The sequence below is a fragment of the Crocuta crocuta genome, unplaced genomic scaffold, assembly GCF_008692635.1.
Source record: "Crocuta crocuta isolate KB4526 unplaced genomic scaffold, BGI_CrCroc_1.0 scaffold172, whole genome shotgun sequence".
In the NCBI taxonomy this organism is placed as follows: domain Eukaryota; kingdom Metazoa; phylum Chordata; class Mammalia; order Carnivora; family Hyaenidae; genus Crocuta; species Crocuta crocuta.
In genome coordinates this window covers 8,345,229-8,367,848 of record NW_027528872.1, presented here as the reverse complement: position 1 = coordinate 8,367,848, position 22,620 = coordinate 8,345,229, and the positions used below count along the sequence as shown (strand labels likewise).

The 22,620-nt window shown below is 40.1% G+C and overlaps 1 protein-coding gene across 1 annotated transcript in view; it reads right to left on the bottom strand.

Annotated features, from left to right (window-relative positions):
* Positions 1-21,622, bottom strand: part of MSANTD2 (Myb/SANT DNA binding domain containing 2) — a 31,809-nt gene extending 10,187 nt beyond the window's left edge. Inside the window, 3 exon segments of the mRNA XM_077756618.1 lie at positions 21,105-21,187; positions 21,190-21,383; positions 21,386-21,622. Coding sequence (XP_077612744.1) covers positions 21,105-21,187; positions 21,190-21,383; positions 21,386-21,477 — 369 coding nt within the window. The 5' untranslated portion in view covers positions 21,478-21,622.
* Positions 21,623-22,620: the final 998 nt, after the last annotated feature.

Sequence of the window (22,620 nt, the reverse complement as noted above, 5' to 3'; positions counted from 1 at the left end):
GTACATGGAGAGTCCCGGCCGTGTCCCTCTCACCCTTCCAAAGCCATAAATGGAGATGTCACTGCTCACTCCTTTCTGGCTCCCTCGAGAAATGCGTGCAGCACACAAGAGTCCAGTCACATCTGTCACCAGGGATCATTTCAGAAGTCAAGGAATAAAACTCCTGTTCCTTTGAAGGAACGTGCCAGACTTATCGGGACTGACAGGGGCATCAGAAGCAAAGCTACCAATCTTTTGACAATATACATGGTGGGAAATGACAGGTTTCTTTGAAACCACCAAATTGAGCTTAAAATGTCACTTGGCTTATGTAATTGTGAATAAGGAAGCTAGCAATATCTAATGGTTTAGATACAGAAGAACAGTCAGATGATATATTTTGTATTTCATCAAAAAAGGCTATGAGATCTTGCCACCTCTTTCCTTGTAGTGTACTTTTGTGATATGCTTTAAGAGTGTGATGTGTTGAGATGAAAAATATCTATTGGGGTCTGGAGGAAAAATGCTTGGTAATTCCTAAATCCATACGATAGGAATTCAGTATATTGGAGTAACATTAAAAAGACTTCCAAATTGATTTTAAAACTCTCAAGACATAAAATACATGTAAGAGGTACCTTCCGGGTTCAGTAAAGGATCCAGAGATCCAAGGAGAGGTTGTTTGAATAGGACACATCAACAAATATAGAAAACAAAAGTAAGAGCTCAAACCTGAGCGCGACCACACTAATGGGAGACACTGAACTCAGAGAAAGCTGCAGGGACTTTAGAAACGGATAAAGGGAACATATGGAGGCCTTCCAATCAGGAAAGGTTACACTTCCCACACTCTGAACGATGAACCAAAGCACGCAATTAAATGACTGTGTGTCTGTGTCAACAGTCCTAAATAAGACAACTTAAAAATCTACTCTAAATCTGAGATTACAATAATGCTCCAAAATCTATGAAAAGCTAAATCTCACCTCCCACTTCAAACAGCCATACCAAACCCAACAAGAACCTCAAGTTTCGCTTTCTTGGAGGGCTGTTTCCTACCCAACACAAATACCTTACTTCCCTTCCTTCTTTCTTTACCTCACTCATCTTAGAAATGTGTGGTACTTTAACCTCTAGCACTTTCTTTTAAAAATTAAGATTTTGGGGTGGGGGGAAGAATTTGCTCAAAATTATTAAAAGATCAGTCTATTCACAATTAGGAAGAATAACACTTTCCTTATTGCTAGAAGTTTCCATGGTAAATCAATATTACAGTCTCCTCCCTGGGGAAGAGCAGTGAGGTAATACTGTATTCTTGAAGGAGGTCAGAGGGATAGAGGTCAGGAGTCAAGAGAAACTAGAAAGAACTAAAGGGTAGGTAACAACTTGATTAGGTGGTCAAATCGAAGGAGTTGGTAGGTACTTGATTTGGAAGAAATGTCAAGTGTTTAATCACCACAACAGGAAAAGAACCAGAGAAAAGGCTTAAAAGATGTCCCATTACCAAAGCAGGAAGGAAAACAAGATGGCTGACAACTGATAATTTATAGATGGAGGGAAAGTTTTGCCAAAGTTTAAGATTGGAGGGAAAGGAAATGAGAGAATAAAGATGGCATTCATTGTGGATGAATGTGGGGGGAGGTCTGTGAGGGAGGGGGCAGGTAAACAAAGGTAGGAGTTTTAGATTGGCAGGATTGGGGGTTTAACGGCAGCAATGCAGAGAAAGACCCAGGGTTACAGTACACGTAACATTAAATACAGTGCACAATGCAGCTATCTTGCCAAAGTAAGTAAATCCAGTATTGGGTTGTATAAGCAGAGGAATCACATGTAAGCTATGAAGGTGGCTCTTCCTCTCTATTCAGCACCGGTGAGGCCACAGCTGGAGCACAGCATTCAGTTCTGGGCATCGAACCAGCTACAAGAGAGGGAAATTGTAGAGTTCAGAAAAGGGCAAATAAAATAATGAAAGGCTTGGAAAATAAGATCTATAAGTAGGGCCAGTGGTTTCGTCAAAGCCCTTCCTGACATTATATAAGCTACTCTGGGGGAAAAAATAAGATTCCTTTCACTTCAGTGTCCTCCAATCCCTCCTTTGTCTTTCGGGAAGTGGGTGGAATTAAATTTTTCCCTGGTATGGCAAAGTAGGAAGCAAACTAAATAAATCATATGGGCATATGCCAACCAATTCTGCTACTGGCTCATTTTCTCAAAATTTGCCCCATTTCATACAATCATAACATAATCACCATGACAAAACCACTGTTCTAACAGAACTGACTACAGGTGGAACTGAGTTTATAACAAGGAGGAATGGAAATATTGTAGCTTAATAGCTACATAAATGTGTTGTCTAGAAAACACTGGCATGATCAGCCTAAGATGTCAGATGAAAAAGTCAAACTGCAGGGCAGGACAGCTTAGTTATAACAGCAGGAAACAATGTTATAGGAAAAAACAAGCAGTGAAACAGATTTTTCAAATGTAGTTGTCAAACTGGCCATACTAGATATAGATTACATAGATGATCTTCACCCTCTGCAAACTAAATATAATTAATTTGAGCTTTTTTTAAATGCAAATGATCCCATAAAGAATATACTTATTTGCAGTCAAAGTCTTAACAATTACATATTATATTCCACAAGAGATAGAGAAAATTACACTGGGGGGAAATCTTCAATGACTAGTTGTTTATAAAAGAGTTAAAAACAATACCTCAACCTAAGCAGATGTGGATTTTGAAGCAGGTCTTGTGAAATACATCTATCTTCTTCCTTTAAAGTTACTGCTTTATTGTAACTGTTACAACTAGTTGTTCTTAGTTAATAAGGCAACAACAACAAAAAGCCACTGAGTTTATTTCACTATCTTTTAGAGACACTCAAAATTTCTTTAATTAGTTTTAGTTTCTTACTGTGAGCACAAAAGGTAGAAAATAAAATTTAAAAAAACTTTAAGTAGGAGAATAAGTAAAAAAAACACATTTCTGCACACAGTAAGAGGGATACTATGAATACACCATAAATTCTTACGTAGAAGATCTATATTACACTGAGCTAGAACTAATGATTAGGAAGTCACTTAAGGCAAAATCTATCTGATTTTGCCAGCAGAAGTTTTACTACTTATTTACTACCTATTTTCTATACATCAAAATCTGGCAAACTGATTTGCCAATCACCTAAATCCTTTAAAACCAGCCAACCCTAAACCCCAACAAAACAAAACCCAAACCAAAAAAAAAAAATAGCCCTTGCATCACACTCCCCCAGTTCTTAGCGCTACAGGGGAGGTTTTGGCAAGTGAGAGAGCTTTTTATTCTTAAATATTCCTTTTCCTTTTCCTCTCCAGAATAGAAGTTCTTTACTTTTTTGGGTCATGGATCCCCTCCCCAGGGGGAGAAAAAAAAACAAAAAACACATACAAAACTGTTCTATACAATTTCAAGGAGAACACAGACTCTGAAGAGCCCATGCCAGAACTTTGAGTTAAAAACTGCTCTATACCATGTGGCTGTTTCTTCCATAAAAGAGTATCACAGGCATTAGTCAGAAGCCCTAAAATAAGGTAGACTTAATTTGTGTATTAGGTTTGACATGAGATTATAATGATAGCGAATACCAGTTTAAGTAAAATTTATCCAGTTTGCTCCACATCCTGCTCATTTAGATAAAGCAGCATTAATATTTTCTTTAAGAGGCAAACTAGCCAAATTCCCCTGCTTTTTTGAAAGAAACAATTTCTAGCAGTAAAAACATACAAGGATATCAATTTACTCTTCACAATAATATAGCAGCTTTTCTTCCACCTGCTGGGGAAGAAGTCTTTTCCTGAAGTGGAAATTGAGCGGTATTAAATGATTCATAAATTATGCTGATTATCTGTTCCAAATGAATCACATAATACTTGCCCATTCATTATCTGATTCACTTATCAATACAGATGCTACATAAATTACCTAAGGGAAATTCACACATCTAGAAACAAGCATAGGAAAGGAAGTCATGACTACTTTCCTCAGTAGTTACAATGGCTAAGCTTTCGCATCTTCCCATTTTAATACTGTCTGAAGACCAAAGGGTCTCAAAGGAATAGGCACTGTCTACACTAATTCAATCCGTAACCAATGGGACTAAGTCTGATCTATTATTCTGCCAAAACCATTCATATCATGGTCAGCAATGTCTTAATTACTGAGAAGAATGACCCTCAAACTTTGTCCTTAACTCATCTGACTTTCCTGCAGCACCTGATACTATGCCTATCTGCCTATGTCACTATCCTTGCCAAATATCTCTCTTATATAATCTACTGATTGACGGTGGTGGGTGGAGATGCCTAAGGTTCTAAAAGCAAACCGGGTTCCAAGCATCCAAAATATTATGGATGTTTTAAATGGAAAAGAACCTCAGAGATCACACAGTCCACCTTCCTCACTTAACAAATGAGAAGGCAAGGCCCCAAGACAAGTATTTCTCCAAAGGGGATTTGGCAAACAAAAAAACAACCCCCCCCCCCCAATGTCACTCATATAATGTGAATGCTTTCTAAGAGAACTATTCCACTAGATCATCAACTCTATGAGGTAGGAAGTAGGTATGTCTGCCTAGTTCTGTTTCTCTGAGCCCAGAAGAATGCCTATTCCATAAGGGTTCAATATACATTTATTAAGTAAATAAAGCAATTTTAACATTGTAATATCACTAGCAAGAAGATCACAATTTTTTTCTTAGCAAAGAAAATCAGGAAACTCACCGTTTAACCACAATGGTGGATTATATTTATAGAATCAATAAATCTAAGGTAGGTAAGGCTCCTACTTGAAAAAAACAGGCGCAGAAAATGGCATGAAACATAGATACAGCTCTAATTAGCAAAGCGAATTCCCTTTGTGACAAAGGGAATAACTGCAGAAGGCCAAGCTGTTTTAAAAAGATCTACCATTCTTGTTAAATTTTTCTTGGGGTCACCTGCGAAACAGAGCTCTGTTGCTCTGTCCAGATTTTATTATTTCTTATGCCTTACACATTAAATAAATAATATATTCAAGGATACAGAGTCTTGTCAGAGATAGAAAAGGAAAACGACTCAATTGTTTCCTGGATTCTGACAGGGTCAAATGGAAGGATGACCACCAGAAACCAAGAGATCTTACCTCTCTGGAGCCCCAGTCTCTTGGGGAACTGTCCAGGATTGAATTCTATCAGCTTGCACTGCATTCCGAACCTGGCTATGAACGACTCACTTTTGTGTCTACAACTGGTCAGTACTGTCTTCACGAGGGAGAGATTCTTGCGTGGAACAAATAATTCAGGAAATTTTGATTCTCAGTGAGGATCAACTCCTCGAAGTTTTCTAGGCTCCTCCATGCTAGCTGGTGAGGGTCTTGTCCATTCAGATTATGAAGAAAAAACACCCTCCATTGCTCATTGTCAAGAACAAACTCCTTCCATTGCTCAAGGAACTATATTCATATGACCATAAAGTCTTTAACCCTATGCTGTAGGTAAATCATTATTCCCTCTTGGCAGTAATACCATAAAAGCCATACCTAGTAAGTGTAGTCATGTTTAAGGGCTTCTTTGGGATACAAGAATCCTTCTAGGTATGAAGACAGGCAAAACATTAGGGCTTTAGCAAACTACTAAACTATTTCAGACATAAGCAGCAACAGATAGTTATAGTTACCAAAGACAGTCAGATACCACTATTTGCCTACAACCTCTCCCCATCTAAATGGGGGAAAATCAGTTGTTTGGTAAAGAATTATCCTGGATTAGGTAGGTTATTTTCGTCTGACCCCCTACATCTCATCTGAAGTTGCTATATCAGCATTTCTGTTGAATTTTCCTTGGTACTTCACACCCCAGGGCACCATCTCAAAGTGGTATTCAGATATTTATTTAAAATGTTAACTTTTACTAACATATGAGAACTAAAAAAAAATATTTGAGAATTATCTAAAATATTTCTAGGACAGCAGGGGAGAATCATTCATCTTTAAAGGCCTCCCACACAAATATCCTGAATTGCCCACTAATTGGTCCATAATCAACCAGGTCTAAAATTAAAGAACTACACATGCATACATATACATGCACACACACATTACAATAACATCTCATACAGCTTTACCATTACATCGTATTGCTTCCCAAACACAAAGGTACTTTCTACTGGTGATGAGACTAGTGTTTAAAAGGCAAATAGTCGGGCTCCTGGGTGGCTCAGTCATACTTGAACTCAGGTCATGATCTCACGGTTCGTGGGTTCCAGCCTCGTGTCGGGCTCTGTGCTGACAGTTAGCTCAGAGCCTGGAGCCTGTTTTGGATTCTTTGTCTCCCTCTCTCTCTGACACTCCCCTGCTCACACTGTCTCCCTCTCTCTCTCAGAAATACATAAAACATTAAAAGAAAATAAAAATAAAAGGGAAATGATGCAGAGCAGATACTTCACCCCCTCCAAAACAGTAAGTCACTTTATTCATTTCATGGGAACCATGAAAGTTTTGTATTTTTTTTTTTTACTAAAAACTACCATCTATAATGAAAAGATAATCTATAATACAAAATTCCTTCCATTAGTAATTTTCACACATTTGGCTGTGACATCTAGATAAAATCATCTAAAAAGTAAGGTTATTAGAAATCCTCCATCAAGGTACCTGGGTACAAACAGAGTCTCACCTAAATCTGGGTCAAGACTCAGTTGTTTTATTTATTTATTTAAAAAAAATTTTTTCACATTTATTTTTGAGAGACAGAGTAAGACAGTGTATGAGCGAGGGAGGGGCAGAGAGAGAAGGAGACACAGAATCCGAAACAAGCTCCAGGCTCTGAGCATTCAGCACAGAGCCTGATGCGGGGCTCAAATCCACGAACCGTGAGCTCATGACCTGAGCCGAAGTCAGAAGCTCAACCGACTGAGCCACTCAGGCGTCCCCTTAGTCAGTTGTTTTTTTTTTTAAAGTAAATATTGACCTAAAGTTGACCCCTGAACAGCCACAGATTTGAACTACAAGGGTCCACTTACACATGGATTTTTTTCAATAAATACATTACTGTAAATATATTTTCTCCTCCTATGATCGTCTTAATAACATTTTCTTTTCTCTAGTGTATTCTAAAGTAAGAATACAGTATAGAATAAATATAACATACAAAATATGTTAATCCAGCTCATGTTATCAGTAAGTCTTCTGGTCAACAGTAGGCTATTAGTAAAGTTTTGGAGGAGTCAGAAGTTATATCCAGATTTTTGATGGAACAGGGGGTTGGTGTCCCTAACGCCTATGTTGTTCAAGGGTCAACTACTGCAAAAAGTGGATTTTTTTTTTTTTTTGCGTTTACAGGCTGTAAACTACAGATCATAAATGCATGAAAGAACACATCTTCATATGCTGACAAATACCCTTTCTATGAAAAACCTGAAAATAAGCATGTTTTAAGTGTATGCATCTGTGTGTAGGCAACCTGAACTTACTTAGAAAGTGGTTAGAAAAAAATTCAGGCAATCATAACACTTTTTATAGCTCATTTGGTTACATTTTTGTATTTTATTCTTACCTTTACGAGACTGGCTAAAAGCAATAGCCATATGAAAAATGTACCGTCTACAAAAATCAAACATTTTCCACAGATGGTTCAATGTTCTGCGCAATGAAGGTAAAAACCGTAACTAACATTTTCTCAGTGCCTACTGTGTGCTGAGACTTAGGCTAAGCAGTTTATATTTATTATTCCTAAATTTTACTTTAATGCTAAAAGGGGGTTCCAGGAAACAGTCTGAGGAGTGTGTGCAGAAGGTGTACTGGGGAGGGCTCTTGAGAACTAACACCTGTTAGAAACTGACCAGAACAGCGCTAGGCCAACCAAGATGTTGAAGGAAGACACAGTTGCAGCAAAGACCTCAGCTAACCCAAAGTGATGTGGGGAAACTGGATGAACCTTCAGAGTTGTCCTGAACTGGGGAAAGGAAGATATTCCTTTGTATTTCAGCACGGACCAGTCACTGGATTCAGGCTGCCCTGGAGAGGGAGCCTGACCTTGGGGGAGACAGCTCCCTTGGGCAAAGGAATTCAACTGGAAGCTGTCCCCAGTCATTCCTCCAGGCAGCTGGGGGAGGGGGCGGGTACTGACTGGCATCTCACTCCTGGACTGTATCACCTGTATGTGGAAGATAAGTGATACATCCCTATTTATTTAACTGAATAGAGAGCAAGGGAAAGGCGAGAGCTTATTATCCAAGGTCACTATCAGAACTTCTTTAATGTATGTAAATTTAGGTTTCAAAACTTGGACCTGGTACTCCTCTCTTCAATAGACATTGAAAAGTATAGAAAGTCCCATCTCATCTTCGTCATCTCTAAGAACACCTAGGCATAGGTAATGCCTCCTTTTGGTAAGCCACATCCTTAACCTGCTTCTACTGCCAAAAAAGTACTTCTACTTTGTAAATTCCTTCTGTAATTGAAACTTATTTGAAGAGGAGTTGGTAGTTCAATAAATGCCATCATTTATATAAAGATTTGAGTGAAGCAAGTCTGACAATAAAAGCCTTACTCATGTTTTGACTCCTGTTGCCAACTTTTCCTTGGGACTTCAAAATCAAATGTTTTTCACATGTTTATAATCTTAGGACACCATGCATTATCTGCAAGAATTTTTAAACCTGTGTTTTCTTTCTATGAGAAGTAACATGTATGAGCGTAATAACATCCATGTGGCTGTTTCTGCTATTGCACTGGACTATTTATAATCACGTTACTGCCAAAATCTTACTTCAATTGTCAACATTTTCCAATGGTGGGTTGATGGTTCATAAAGGGGAAATATAAACAAGTGATCAAGAGCATCAAGACAGACTGCTCAATCCAACTTCACCACCTACTAACTTTGTGACATACGAATTAATCTCACTGTGCCTCAATTTCTCCATCTGTTAAGTGGGGTTAACAACAGTACCTCCATCACAGATTTGCTATGAGTGTTCAGTGAAAACATATGAACAAAGCACTTAAAACAGTGCCTGCCTAACAACTTGTACTCAATACATGTTAGCCATTTTGACTGTTACAAAAATAATAGTCGAGTCACATGGAGACTACTTATAAATGAAGGTTAGTTCAAGTAGGGAATGGTAACCCCCAAGTTTTATCACAAAGCACATGGTAGGAATAACAAACTGTCACAGTATCTGAATCTTGTTTGGAAAGCAAGTTTAGTTTCAGCTAAACTACATCATCTAGTGTTAAAGGAATACTAGCTTGATTTTCTGACTTTTAGTTTTATTAGTATGTAAAAGTATTTTACAGTTATTTTTGTTTGATAACACGAGATCTATAACTTTATACCTAGATTTAGATTTGCTACATATCAAGTAACAATGCTGTATAAACATGCTTTAGATGTATTCAAGTTTCAGAAACACCTGGCTATACCAGCATAGGTTCTTCAACTTTTTGGTCTTATTTCCTCTTTCTATATAAAAGCCAATCAACTAACCATTTTCAAAGGCTTGTAGTCTTGGCAAGAATATGACAACTAACACTGTTATATAAACCAAAGGGGAAATAAGGAACCTTAACTACCCATAATAGGAACAGGTCTCACTCACTGGGCAGCCTGCTTACAAGAAGCCATAGGCAGACAAAGAGTGAAGTATGAATGACCCATATATTTTCTTGGAGTTCAATGGAAGAAAAAATATGTAGACCTCTCATTCCTTTTTTGGTGCACGGAAATATACTGGAAGTAAAATCAGATTCACCACCACTTCTTGAAAATTAGGGTTTCACAGGTATGTAAGTACGCTCCTATGAAGTTAAAATTTCTCCCTTGATTTTTCCTCTTAATTTTATAATGTGGTTTATATTACTTATACAAAGGAAAAAGTACTATTTTATACTGTTCTAAAACAAGTACAACTCTGATGCCTCAAAGTCCAACTATTAATTATGTCTCCTAATTTGCAAAAGAGAGAAGGGACATTACCTGGTTATGCAGAAGACTGAATGGGGTGCTCATATTCTAATGATTGAATGAATATTAACAATGTTGCACTCTGCTGCTTGATGGGGCAAGCCCCAGTAACAATTGGACTCACCACAATAAAAGGATATAAAGTCATGTAAATCACTCTTAATAAAGAAAAGGCAAATGGAATCTCTATTTCTAACATATGATGAAAGATAAGAGCTCTAATATTCTAAGGTCAATAAGGCTGATAACGTATTTGAGAGGATTTCTTTCCATTGTGCTGTTTTGAATTGCATATTTTAAATATCATATTGGTTTCTACCAGAACCTAAGCTCTTTGAAGGCAGGGGTTTTGTTCGATTTTGTTCCTTGCTGTATCTCCAGCACCTAAAGCAATGCCCAGCATGCAGAAGCAGCTCGGTGGATTTTTGCTAAACGAACAAATGAATGAATGAATGAATGAATAAATAAAAATTCCTTAAGATTTTATACAGCAGTTGAGAGATCAAATGTAAGGTTGAGGTACTTTTTGACCTATCACACTCTTTTTTCTAAATCATAAACCAGCTCTTTCCATTCAGAGAAAGTGTCTGTAAATTTAAAATAATAATAATAATAAAAGCAGTTTTTGATAGATATGAACTTTATTCTGGTTTTATTAATATCAATTACAAACATAATTGACTTATTTGAATAAATAAAATCTGAAGGTAGAGAGTAGAGAAACATAATATTGTGAGTTTCAAAAGTTGAGGCTATTACAACAAAATAGTCTTACAGAGGCTAAGAAAAGGCAACTAGAAAGCATACCTAAGTAAATAATTTCCATTCTACTGTATCAATTTATAGTGAATGAAATATTGTTAGCTCAAAATATGTAATTTATGAATACAGCCAAGAGCACATATATAAAAAGAAAATGATGGCTGTTATTCCTAAAATGCCTGAGAATAAACACAGGTCTGTATTTTCTACTAAGGATTAACAACACATCCCACTAAGTGACAAGAACTCACTTGATTAGTGCCAAGAAAAAAAAAGTATTTCCACCGGCTCTCAAGGACTCTCTCAACTACAACAGGTAAGAATTAAAACAGATTTAAACATATGCCTCTTTCCAATTTGCAGACATTTCCCAACGATTTGGAACAGTAGGGGGAAGACTCCTCATAGTTTACAAACTCCAGATAATTTGTAACATATGCATACTGGGCCCAGATTTGTTAAGCATTCATCCTGAACGCTGAATGAAGTTTTTACAATGGTCAACAGCAGGAAGAGAAGAACACGCTGCATGAACCGCACCCCCAACCCCAACCAGGATTACAGAGTACCTAATAATCAAAGCAATCCTAACCATCAACTGTTTAAAAGCGAAAGCTCTTTGTGGCACTGGTGTTTGGTTTTGAAACTTTAGACATTCCTCCTCCCCATTTTTAAACCTTTTTTAAACATTACATAGATATAACCTTCCAAGAGGGGAAAACTATTCTACCTCAACCTAGCAATATGAGCAACTTCAGAGTGTCTGTATGATAATTAATATCTGAAATTGGAGATGAGAGTTTTAGTTCTTTCCCTCTAGTACTGTGAGAAATGAGAGAGGAAAAAAAAAGAAGACAGAATCACCACTTCTGAAGTTTAGGGAGCAGAATCCAAGAGTCTAGAGTACATTCTAGAAGTTACACAGAGCTGTGCCAAAATGGTATTTTAGTTGGATCTCATTGGGTTCTAGAACCAACTCTAAAAATTCAGGCTATGAAGCACTGTGATGATCTTTGAGGACCACAACAAAGAATCCTGTATAAGCTGGTAGGAGACTTAACAAACCCTACAGATTAGAATTTTCAGATTCCCCAAACAGCCCCACTGATTTTAGTATATCTGAAATCTATTGTCTTCTCTGATTTCATGGCCACTGTTTTATTGTACCTCTTGTCTAGCTTACTGCAGGAAGCCTCTGAGTGATCTCTGTCCTTACAGTCTTACCCTTTCCAATTCATTTTCCACATTACAGCCAGTCCTAGGACCTAAGACTACGTCCACTCCCCAGCTTACAGCTCTTAGATGATTAGCGTCAAGTCTAAACTCCTTAGTACCTCATCTCACCTCTTGTATTTCTCTCCAGTCTCGTTATTTATCACTTCCTACTTCCTTTCACCCTCTTCCCTCTAACCCCAGGATCCAGCTATCTAGAACCACGTCGTATAAAACATTTCGCCAGAATATTGAGGACATGACTTGTTCCAAATTAATGATGTTTCTGAAATTTTGATGCCTTAAAAGAGGTGATTTAGATGATTGAAAAAAAAAAAACTGATGTCACCTCAATATCTTCTAATTTTCTTTTATCTAACTGCAGGTTATGGCCCATTAGTGGGCTGGGTTGGAAAATCAATTTTAGTAGGTTGTGACCACCTTTCTAAGCACCCCAAGTGGGAGATGAAGGGACAATACATAAGGGATCAAGGAGTATTGTGACAAAGAGGACCCAGGGGCAGTGAGGGTGGCTAGGAAGTACGGGTGGATGGGGAGCAGGTACAGGTTAGAGGGGGTGAGTACAGGGGAGGAGCACTTGGAGACCGCCAGTGTGGGGGAGGGGATTAGCTGAGCCTGCAGGCACAGTGCATACATGTAATAACCGGGAGGCGTTGTGCCTCACACCAGGTGCTGGCCTACATCAGCGGGACCACGACAGGCAAACCTAGGCTATCCCTGGTCTACTCCATGCCCTCCCACAATGTGTCACTGCGGCTGCAGGGCCTGCGGGAGACAGACTCTGGGTCCTACCGCTGCTCTGTGAATGTGCAGGACCATCAAAGCAAAAACAGGAGTGACAGCAGCAAAACTTTAGAACTCCGTGTGCTGGGTAAGTGAGAAGCACACACTTTGCAATAGCTCCCCAGCCCCCAGGGAGGCCAGGCCGGTCTCTCTCCCAAAAGGCTGTGTGTGAAGGTTGGAGGGGGGCCAATGGAGTGACAGAAGAGTGTTCCTCTAGAAGTGGGGCACTAAGTGTGGATGTTTGCGGCAGAGAGAGTGAGGGGTGGTAGAGGTGCGGGTCTGTTGGTCCCTTGGGTATGAGTTTTTACTCTCTCTGCTCCAGCTCCTCCATCCTGCTGCCTCCTGGCATCCTGGGCGGACTCCGTGAGGGGACCAACGTGACCTTGAGCTGCCAGTCCCCAAGGAGTAAGCCAGCTGCCCAATACCAGTGGGAGCGGCTACCCCCCATCCATCCAGGTTTTCTTTGCACCAGTTTTAGGTGAGGGAGTTTTTGGAGACAAATGACTGTGCGGCTGGGGTAGGGATGGATGAGAGGTACCGGAGGGACAGGGGTTAAAAGGGGAGGCAATGCTGCCAAGGACAGGGGTGGAGGTTGAGGAGGTGGTGGTGGTGGTGGAGGAGGAGGGGGAGGAGGATGTAGGGAGGAGACTGGTACCTGGCCCACCAGGTACAGGCAATGTGTTGGGTACATTCGTGTGCTTTTATACTTATGATACTCAAGAGGATGTATGACCTAGTGGTTGTAGAGCTACATTAGCTGTGTTCAAATATAATGGAACATGCCGGAGTGTACTGCACATAGTTAAGTAGAGTGTAATTTTGTGGATTAAATAAATGAATATCTGTAAAGCACTTAGAACATGGCGCATAGTAAATATTACAGAAGTGTTAGCTACAGTCATTATTATTTTGTGAAAATGTTTCAGTTACACATATACACTACCTGAGTGTTAGGCCACAGGGTAAAATATATTTCTTCTTATTGTATGTTCAAAAGATGCTTTGCTTTGGTTTTTCATTCCAGGATGTAAGAATGAGATATGTAATAGATACCTGCACAATTACAATCCAACACTATAAATAGGTTATTTATGAAAATGTATCAATTGTCTAGAATTGATACATCCACCATACTGTTGTTCCAGAACTATCTGCTCCACCTTTTCTTGCTTCCTTAAGACACCACTAAGGAGTCATTTGTAGATTCTAAGTCAGACCTTCACCAAATGCCGTGCATTACAGCAAATTGTTTTTCAACTGAAAGGCATGACTTTTTAATTTATTTAATTTTTTTAAGTAGGCTTCACATCCAGTGCAGAACCCAACACAAGGCTTGAACTCATGACACTGAGATCAAGACCTGAGCTGAGATCAAGAGTCAGACACTTAACCGACTGAGCCACCCAGTTGCTATTTACTTTTTAAACAGCTTATCACTTATAAATTTTTTGAGTGAAACAAATCAGTCAGAGAAAGTCAGATATCATATGTTTTCACTCATATGTGGATCTTGAGAAACTCAACCAAAGATTATGGGGGAAGGGAAAGAGGGAAAACAATACTCACTTATAAATTTTCTGGAACTGCAGTATCTGGATGTTTCCAGATTAAGATTCTTGAACAAAATATATTTTACTATATTGGCAGTTTGCACTGTTCTAGGTTATGCTGCCTCTGGTCTTTTACCCCAACTGCTCATCTCTCTCCACCCTCTTCTACTCAGTTCAGTCCCACTTTACCTTCAGGATCCACCTCCTGAAAGCCCCTGATGACATGCCTTTCCTGTTTACGCCTGGAGCACCATGAGCTTAATGTCAACGTGTCACACAGACCTTGCTTACATTACTGTAATCGGTGCTTTTGTAGTCTGACTCTTTCATTGGAAGGTGGACACCCTGATGGTAAATGGTACTGCTGCATTTTAGGACCTACTGCACAAGGTACTCAAATATTTGTGGTGAATAATAAAACAAATTAAGTCGCTGTTTCAGACTTTAGTATTTGTAGAAATCCTGTGTTGAATCTGTCAGTTGAGTCTGATGAAAGGGAATGTGTAAGATCTCCAAATCCTCCCACAGATTCTTGCACTTTAGCCAAGAGTTAAGCTCCACATCTTTCTCCTGCTTCCTAAGGGCAGTGGAATTCAAGGGTCCGGTCCCACTACGCCTGCCTAGAAAGATTATCAGAAAGACGCTCAGAGTTCTAAAGCAATGGCCTCCCACTGGGGTATTCCTACTCTTTCATGATTAATCAAGGCATCATAAAACCGTAGGGATTCTTGGCATTTCCAGCTGCCATGTATTTCTTACGTGTAAAGCTTGGCCCCTGAATTTAGAATAACCAAAGCAATATAGGTTAAGGATATTGTGGGTTTTTTTTTTTTGTAATGTAAGTGGAATATTGTCTGATCATGATAAAATCTACAGATATGAATTTTACATGGGTTTTTCAGATTCATAGTACATTTTGAGTACATTTTACAGCCAATCCTCATTTTGTTCATCTCATACTAGATTTAATATTTCCTATATCTTATTAACTTCCTGTAAACTTTCAAATATAATGAATAAAATTTTAATGTCCATTTTAAAATGTTCAAAAGAATGTGCAAAAAGTCTTTTGGGAACACATGAACAAAAAAGTTTGAATATTATTCCAAAGCTGTTCTGGCCAATACAATCGCCACTGGCTACACACATATGACTATTTAAATTAAAATTAAAATTAAATAAAATTAAAAATTCAGTTTCACACAGTCATATTAGCCACAGTTCACGTGTTCATTAACCACCTGTGGCTAGTGGCTGCTATTGCTCAGTGGCTGACAGACAGTGCAGACAACAGGACACTCATATTACAGAAAGTTCTATCAGACAGCATTGTCCTAGAAAATCAAGAACATGACACTGTTTGCCCTAGCTAACTGAGATTATAACACTTTATTCTTTGCACTAAAAGCTCTTCTTCCCTAGTAGGGTGGACCATTTTTCTGGACTTTTATCAAGGTTCCTCCTACTCAAGGGTAAAGAGACAGGGAGCGCGAGAAAAAGGAACTTTGAGCTTCTCTTAAAGGTTTGATTATGTAGCTAAGAGAACGGTTTCATAAAAGAGACTTCTTTAATACTCCAAACAACAGTTTTTTACCTGCACTGTTCAATATGGTGGCCACTAACTACATGAGGCACCTATAATTTAAAATTAAATTAATTAAAATGAAACGTAATTTAAAATTCAGTTTCTCGGGCACACTAGCCACATTCCAAGGTCTCAACAGCCACAAGTGACTGGTGGCCATCACACTGAACTGTGTTAGATATAGAATATGTCCAGCGTCACAGGAAGTTTTATTACACAGCACTGTTGGTACTATGTGCTTTCCAAATTCTTTTTTTCTTTTACGTATCCTCTTAGCGAAGGACCCATAATAATTTCATTCCACTCTTTACTAGACTGCCCAAAATGCCAAGAAATAAACTCAGAAGACTATTTATCTAAAGTTTTAACATGTGCTTGTTAGACCCTTACCTCCTAAACTGAAAGACTGTAAGTATATGGTCAGTAGTCCGAGATGGTCTATTCCTTTAAGATACACATCAAGCCTCTATCAGACTCACAAGCAGGCAAGTATTCTGGAACACACAAGTCTCTAGATGACAGTGGCATAGGAACAACAGAAACAGAATATGTAAAAAATGGAAGCAAACAAATCTGACCAAATCTTTCTTGCAAACGATTTGACTGGTATACTGTATTTCTCGGATATCTTTCAATGACAGTACAGAGGGAATGTCTTGTCCACAAACACCAGAGAAAAATCCTCAGAGGTGGGTGAAGTCTATGAAAAATGTTACACAGGGACAGGGGTATCTGCGGCTTCAGGTCGTCTTTATCTTATTGGTTCTCACAAACAAATGACTAGGCTTGAGAGCTAAAATGAAAGACCAAATGGATTATACGTAATTTGTCTGCTAAAGCATGAAGTTTGTTCTACAGATTCTAACAATTACTGATGAATAAATCTAAGCAACATCCCTAAAACACTGATCATTTTGGTTGCTAGGCAGAAGACTCTCTACCACTTTTAAATTTGTCTGATGAGCAACCAGTACTGATCCAGCAAAGACAAGCTTTTTAGGTCATACAATCACCTTGCATTTCATCTCGAAGCAGAGCTAGAAGTACACATCTGTTTCAAAGACATAAAGCCAACTCTCAAGAGGCAAATTTTTGGAGAACACCCAAAAATATGGGACTTGAGAATGAGTTTTGCAGTGCATCAGATTAACTGACTGAAGTGTGAATACAGCATCTGGCTCAGAAGTGAATGCTTTCATGAATGCCAAGTCTAGATAGATCTTTCAACTGCTACAGTATGGACTGTGATGAGATCTCTTCCTCCTTTGAAGTCATCACACTTATTGTCTGCTTTAGTCATATGACACTTAATCAAATACTGCATCACATACCATCCCTTGTGTTGTTCAGCTTTTAACTCTTTGATGTGTGTATACTGACGTCAACTGTACTGTAAGCTCTTGGACTATATATTACAATCCTTTTATTTATCCTAACATCTAGCATACAGCCCTGCACATAGTAAGCCCTCAAGTTATTTGGTGAATGGAAACAGGATGAAAAGGCCTACAGAATAAGAAAAACCATGCAATGACCAGAAGAAAACCACCCATGTGTTTATCTGGCTCCAAAATTAGGCTAGAATTGTTAGTGGATGAATTTTCTTCTGGCAAACAAACAAAAAAAGCAACAAAACTTCAGAACCAAACAATAATCTGTGCAGTAAGGCAGTCTCAAACACATCCATTTCATCCAAATGACTGAACAAATACCAATAAAAGGACATGTTGGACTTCAAAATGAAACTCTTTGCGGCAATAAACGAATGTTTATATCTGACTTTAAGCTAAAATCCTGTGCACTTAGAAATATACATATTCACTTGGATAGCATTCAAAACATAGTAGTTTGGTAGCAAAATCCAAGAGCTATTAATTTCAAAATTTACAATTTCAGTAGCTAAGAATTCTAAAACACAGTCCAGAAAAGGGAAGTGATGTGTTTTCAGGTTACTCAGGGAGGTAGTCACGAAAGAGGCTGGGATGGGACATAGCTTTCTGATGCCTTGTGATGAGATGAAGGCTTCCACCTCAACAAGCTGTAACTATGATTATAGGAAAGTTTCCTGGAAAAACCGAAGTTCCTATATATCCCTTCCCTCCTTCCAAATTTAGAAGAAATTATTTACTGAGTTTTCATAATTGCATTTTAATGCATTTTTCAAATGCACGGAGACAAAAATTTAATGGACACAGATGATGTTCCTTCCCTGTGACCCTCTGACATGAGTTCACATTTAAGTGAGCACATTAGTCTGTACAAGAAGTTCCTCATGGTCCATAACTTATTGTACCTTTTTTAAGTTGTAAAATTCAAAGCACAAAAGATTGCTGAATTTCTTCTTGCAGTTCTCATCAAGACAATAAAGTAAAAAAGTTTTCTGGTTGCTCCTGGGTGGCTCAGTCAGTGAATGTCCAACTCTTGATCTTGGCTCAGGTCATGATCTCACGGTTTGTGAGAGCGAGCCCTGAATTGGGCTCAGGGCTGACAGTGTGGAGCCTGCTTGTGATTCTCTCTCTCCCTCCCTTTCTCTCAAAAATAAATTAATAAACTTTTAAAATAAATAAGAAGAGATTTCTGAATTACTCATTCTGAATAGGCACTTCTGAAACTGGGATCTAAAGATCTGTTTTCAGGTATCTGAGACTCTCTGAGAATTTTTTAAAGTTGTGCTTTTATTTTCATAAACATATTCCGGATTACTTGGACATCCACCTCATAACTGCGTAAGGCTATGATCTCAGTGACGACATTTGCTTCTGTGCTTAAATTTACGTTCATACAAAGTCTTCTAGAGGGACAGAGCTTAGTTTTCAATGCAAAATTTTTCAAACTGGGTTTCAAAGTCTAGATCTTCGGATTAAAGTTTGAGTAACACTGATCTAGATCTCTATACTTTCCAAAGTTCTCATTCTAGACTTTATTTGGTAAATTTAATAAATATGTATCCAGTGTCTACCATGTACTAGGCACTGGAAATAAAGCAGTGAATAAGAGAAACCAGAACCTGTCCTTATAGAGCTTATAATTCTGGCAGGAAAGACCAACACTGTTAATGAAGATCTCTGGTTCCTTGGTTGAAATCACTTAACAAATAAAGAAAAAACATGTACATACAGTCATCTACCCTCCTTGTCACTGTCAACATGTTTTCAAAATATTCTAAGAGCTTGAGGTCAGTTTGGTCTTATCGATTTGAAAATGGATAAAAAGGATTCTCTTTTAAAAATTCTTCAGAGGGGGCGCCTGGGTGGCCCAGGTGGTTAAGCATGTGAATCCTGATTTTGGCTCAGGTCATGATCTCATGGTTTGTGACTTTGAGCCCTGCTTTGGGCTCTGCTTTGACAGTATGAAGCCTGCTTGGGATTCTCTCTCTGCCCCTCCTCTGCTCATGCTGTCTCTCTCTCAAAATAAATAAAATTTAAAAATTTTTAAAAAATTCTTCAGAGAAACCCAATCTCCTTTCCTTGCTTTAGGTTATACTTCTCGTAATTGGACAAAGATGCAACCCAGCCAGTTATTTCCTGTTGTTTGAGAAACAGTTTTATGGAGATTTATATTCAGTGAGGTTTTTATTGCACAACACTTTTCCATTTTGATTGGGAAATTTCTATGGACAAAAACCAATCAAGCTAAAACAGTTACAAATGCCTAAGCACACTTCTAAACTCACAAAAATTTCATGGGTGGATGCTAACCAGCCCGGTGCAAAAGCTCCCAGAAATTTAACCTTAATGACCTTGAAATTGAATTTATAACTCTATTCTTTAATAGAACAATGAATGAGATTCAGAACACAGGCTACTATTAGCTGCTACTTTAATCCTGTCTATAAACTACTACTTTAATGACACCCTTGTTAAGGGGGTAAAAAAAGAGAGGGCCATAAGAAGACCTAAAGGTAAACATTATCAAGTAAACCAATTCAATTTTGTAATTGAGAAATGGGTGCCAAATTCCCTGAATGACAGTCAAGAAGTTTGAAATATCTTAGTTTCTGCACCAAATTTTCTAAGCAACAATGTCCCGGGATGAACATTCCTTCCAACTTTGGATCTCTCCAACTTTGGAACAATCTCCTCTGTTAGTGTGACTGCGATTGTTCTCACTGGGTTTTTACCCCCCAAGGAGCTCGGGGGGAGTGTCATCCCTACCAGAGAAGAAATACACGGATACTAGGACTATTAACCAGAAGTAGTTCATTGAAAACTGGGAGAAAGATTCCTACCAGAATCTTTTAGCAGACGCTATGACAAGGGAACGAGCCTACCTAGAAGACAACTCCCTATCTGCCAATAACACAAATCTGAAAGCCCAGATTAAAGGTCAAAACAAACAACGAAAAAAAATCACCTGGCTGGTGATGAAAATGTCTAGCCCAAATTAAGCCTCTGTCTCTAAACACTCAGATCCACAATGATAGCCAGATGCACACTGAGAGCTTTACTTTTCACCACATCCGGCACAATAACTAGAGGAGGGAAAAACTGGCTTTCGTGAAGGAGCGTAGTCAAAAGCATAGAAGGGCCTCAAGCCAACCTAACTCTGGAGGCATCGACACTCCACAAATTGCAGACCAACTCTCTCAGCCAGGCTAACTTTAATTGCGCCCCTAACTCCACGATAACAATACACTATCTGACTACAATCAAGCCTCTTCGATTCTCCAAAGCATCTCAAGTCTTACCCTTCGAAGCTCAAGTTAGAAAAGCAAGGCGACTGACACAAAGACCAGTCGTCCAAAGGCGCTTTTTGCGTGGCTCGGCACTGCCACTCATGTGAAAAATTCCTAAACTGAGGGCTCACCGGGCCCCCTCTCCTATCCTTCCTTAATTCCGCCCCGACTGGTAAGCCTCGGCCTGGGAGCCCCTCAGCCTGGAACAAAGCGAGGGGCCCCGGCGGTGGGGGCGAGAGGCGCCAGCGACACGGGGAACTGCCGCACAGCGCACAATGAGAAACTACCAACTTCAGAGCGTAGGAACATCAATTGGCAAGAAAGAGGGGCGGCGGCAGACACGCCCAACTTCAAACTCAGGAAACCTACGGGCTGGCGGCCATCTGGAAAAAAGCCCCCTTCCCAGGGAAAGAAGAAAAAGGCGGAGGAGATGCGAATCGCCCACCGGGCCCCGGAGGGGAGCCCTGCGCTCAGACCGGCCCCCGCCCCCGAGGCCCGCTTCCCCGCCTTCTCTCTGCCTCTGGTTCGCTGCCCCAGGCCGGGCGGCCGGTTACCTTGATGCGCTCCCGGCACTGGGAAGGGGTCCGCTCGTAGCCCAGCTCGGCCAGGGCCCGGGACACGCGCTCGTACATGGCTNCGAGGAGGAGGCGGCCCTGCGGCCCCCCAGCCCCAGCCCGAGACCCCCAGACGCCGCTGCCCCCGAGCCCGCCGCACTGCCCGGCCCGAGCGGGGAGGCACCCCGAGGCGTGGAAGGGTCGGACAGCGATGGATTTCCGTCGCTCAGGCCACCAGGAGAAGCCGGGGAGAGCACCTCCATCTTCGGGATTTTTANCCGCGAGCCCTGCCGCGGCGCCCGCTCCTCTCCCGGGGTGAGGGGCGGGGATGAGGCGCGCCGAAGCCCCGAGCTGCGGAGAAGGGTGGGGGCATGAGGGCGCTGGTGTGAGGAACAGATTGGAGCCTTCCCACTTCCTCTCCAATCTCAGCCCCCGGGAGGAGGGGTGAGGCCCGCGAGGGGGCCCAGAGTTAAGGAGGACTTGACCATTTCCCTCGCTCGCTCTCCTCTCTCCCTCCGCTCTGCTTCCCCTCCCTCTGCGCTGGCCTCGGGGCGCCGAGGCTGACGTCCAGAGCGGAGAATGGGGAAACCTGCGGAGGAGGAAACCAGCAAGCGCCTCGGCCGAAGGAGAGCATTTCTGGGGGAGACTTTAAAAAGCAGTTGTGGACCAGGGTTAGAATTGGTTCGCTGTGGCTTTTCAGGAAACCCTTGCGCATTATTTGAGGAACAGCAACTCTGGCTCCAGTTAAGATCTGTTTTCCCGTTAGCCTGGGTAGGTGTGACCATGTGTGGAAAAGCTTCGATGGCTTTATCGCGTTTTGTAGTTTGTAGCTTATTAAATATGTAGGAACTCTGGAGCCCGGCAGGAAAGTTACTTTTGTAATACCATTCTCCATCTTCCCTGATTTGGAAGTTGCCTCGTTTTCCTGCTGCATTTCACACTCCGGAGTGTAAGGAGTTTGAAGACTGTCAATTATGGCAGCTCTTGTGACCTCTGGTAATTAGTTTATCAGCCATTCCTGAACAATCCTCAAAGTGCTGCAGTTTAATGAACATTAGCACGCCAAATCCAATAGTAGCTGTAAGGTATTTCAATAATCTTCAAAGCCAAGTATCTGATTGTTTATCTTGAATCCTTAACTTAAAACCCTCACCGGATCTTTTTCAAATATGTGGAATTTTTTTTAAAGCAAATATATGTTAGATTAAAAAGGAAAAAGGAGCTGAAGGGGTGCCTGGGTGGCTCAGTCCCTCAAGTGTCCGACTCTTGATCTCAGATCAGGTGTTGATCTCAGGGTGGTGAGTTCAAGCCCGGTGTTGGGCTCCTGCTGAGTGTGGAGACTGCTAAAAAAATAATAAAATGAAATAATAATAATATAAAATAGAGCTGAGGTCAGCTACACCCTAGAATCACCCTAGAGAATAATATGGTTAGAAAGCCAAAGGAATAAGCAATAGGGGTGAAGTAGAGGAGATAACCATCTCTGTATTTCATATTAAAATGCCACCATAGTTTG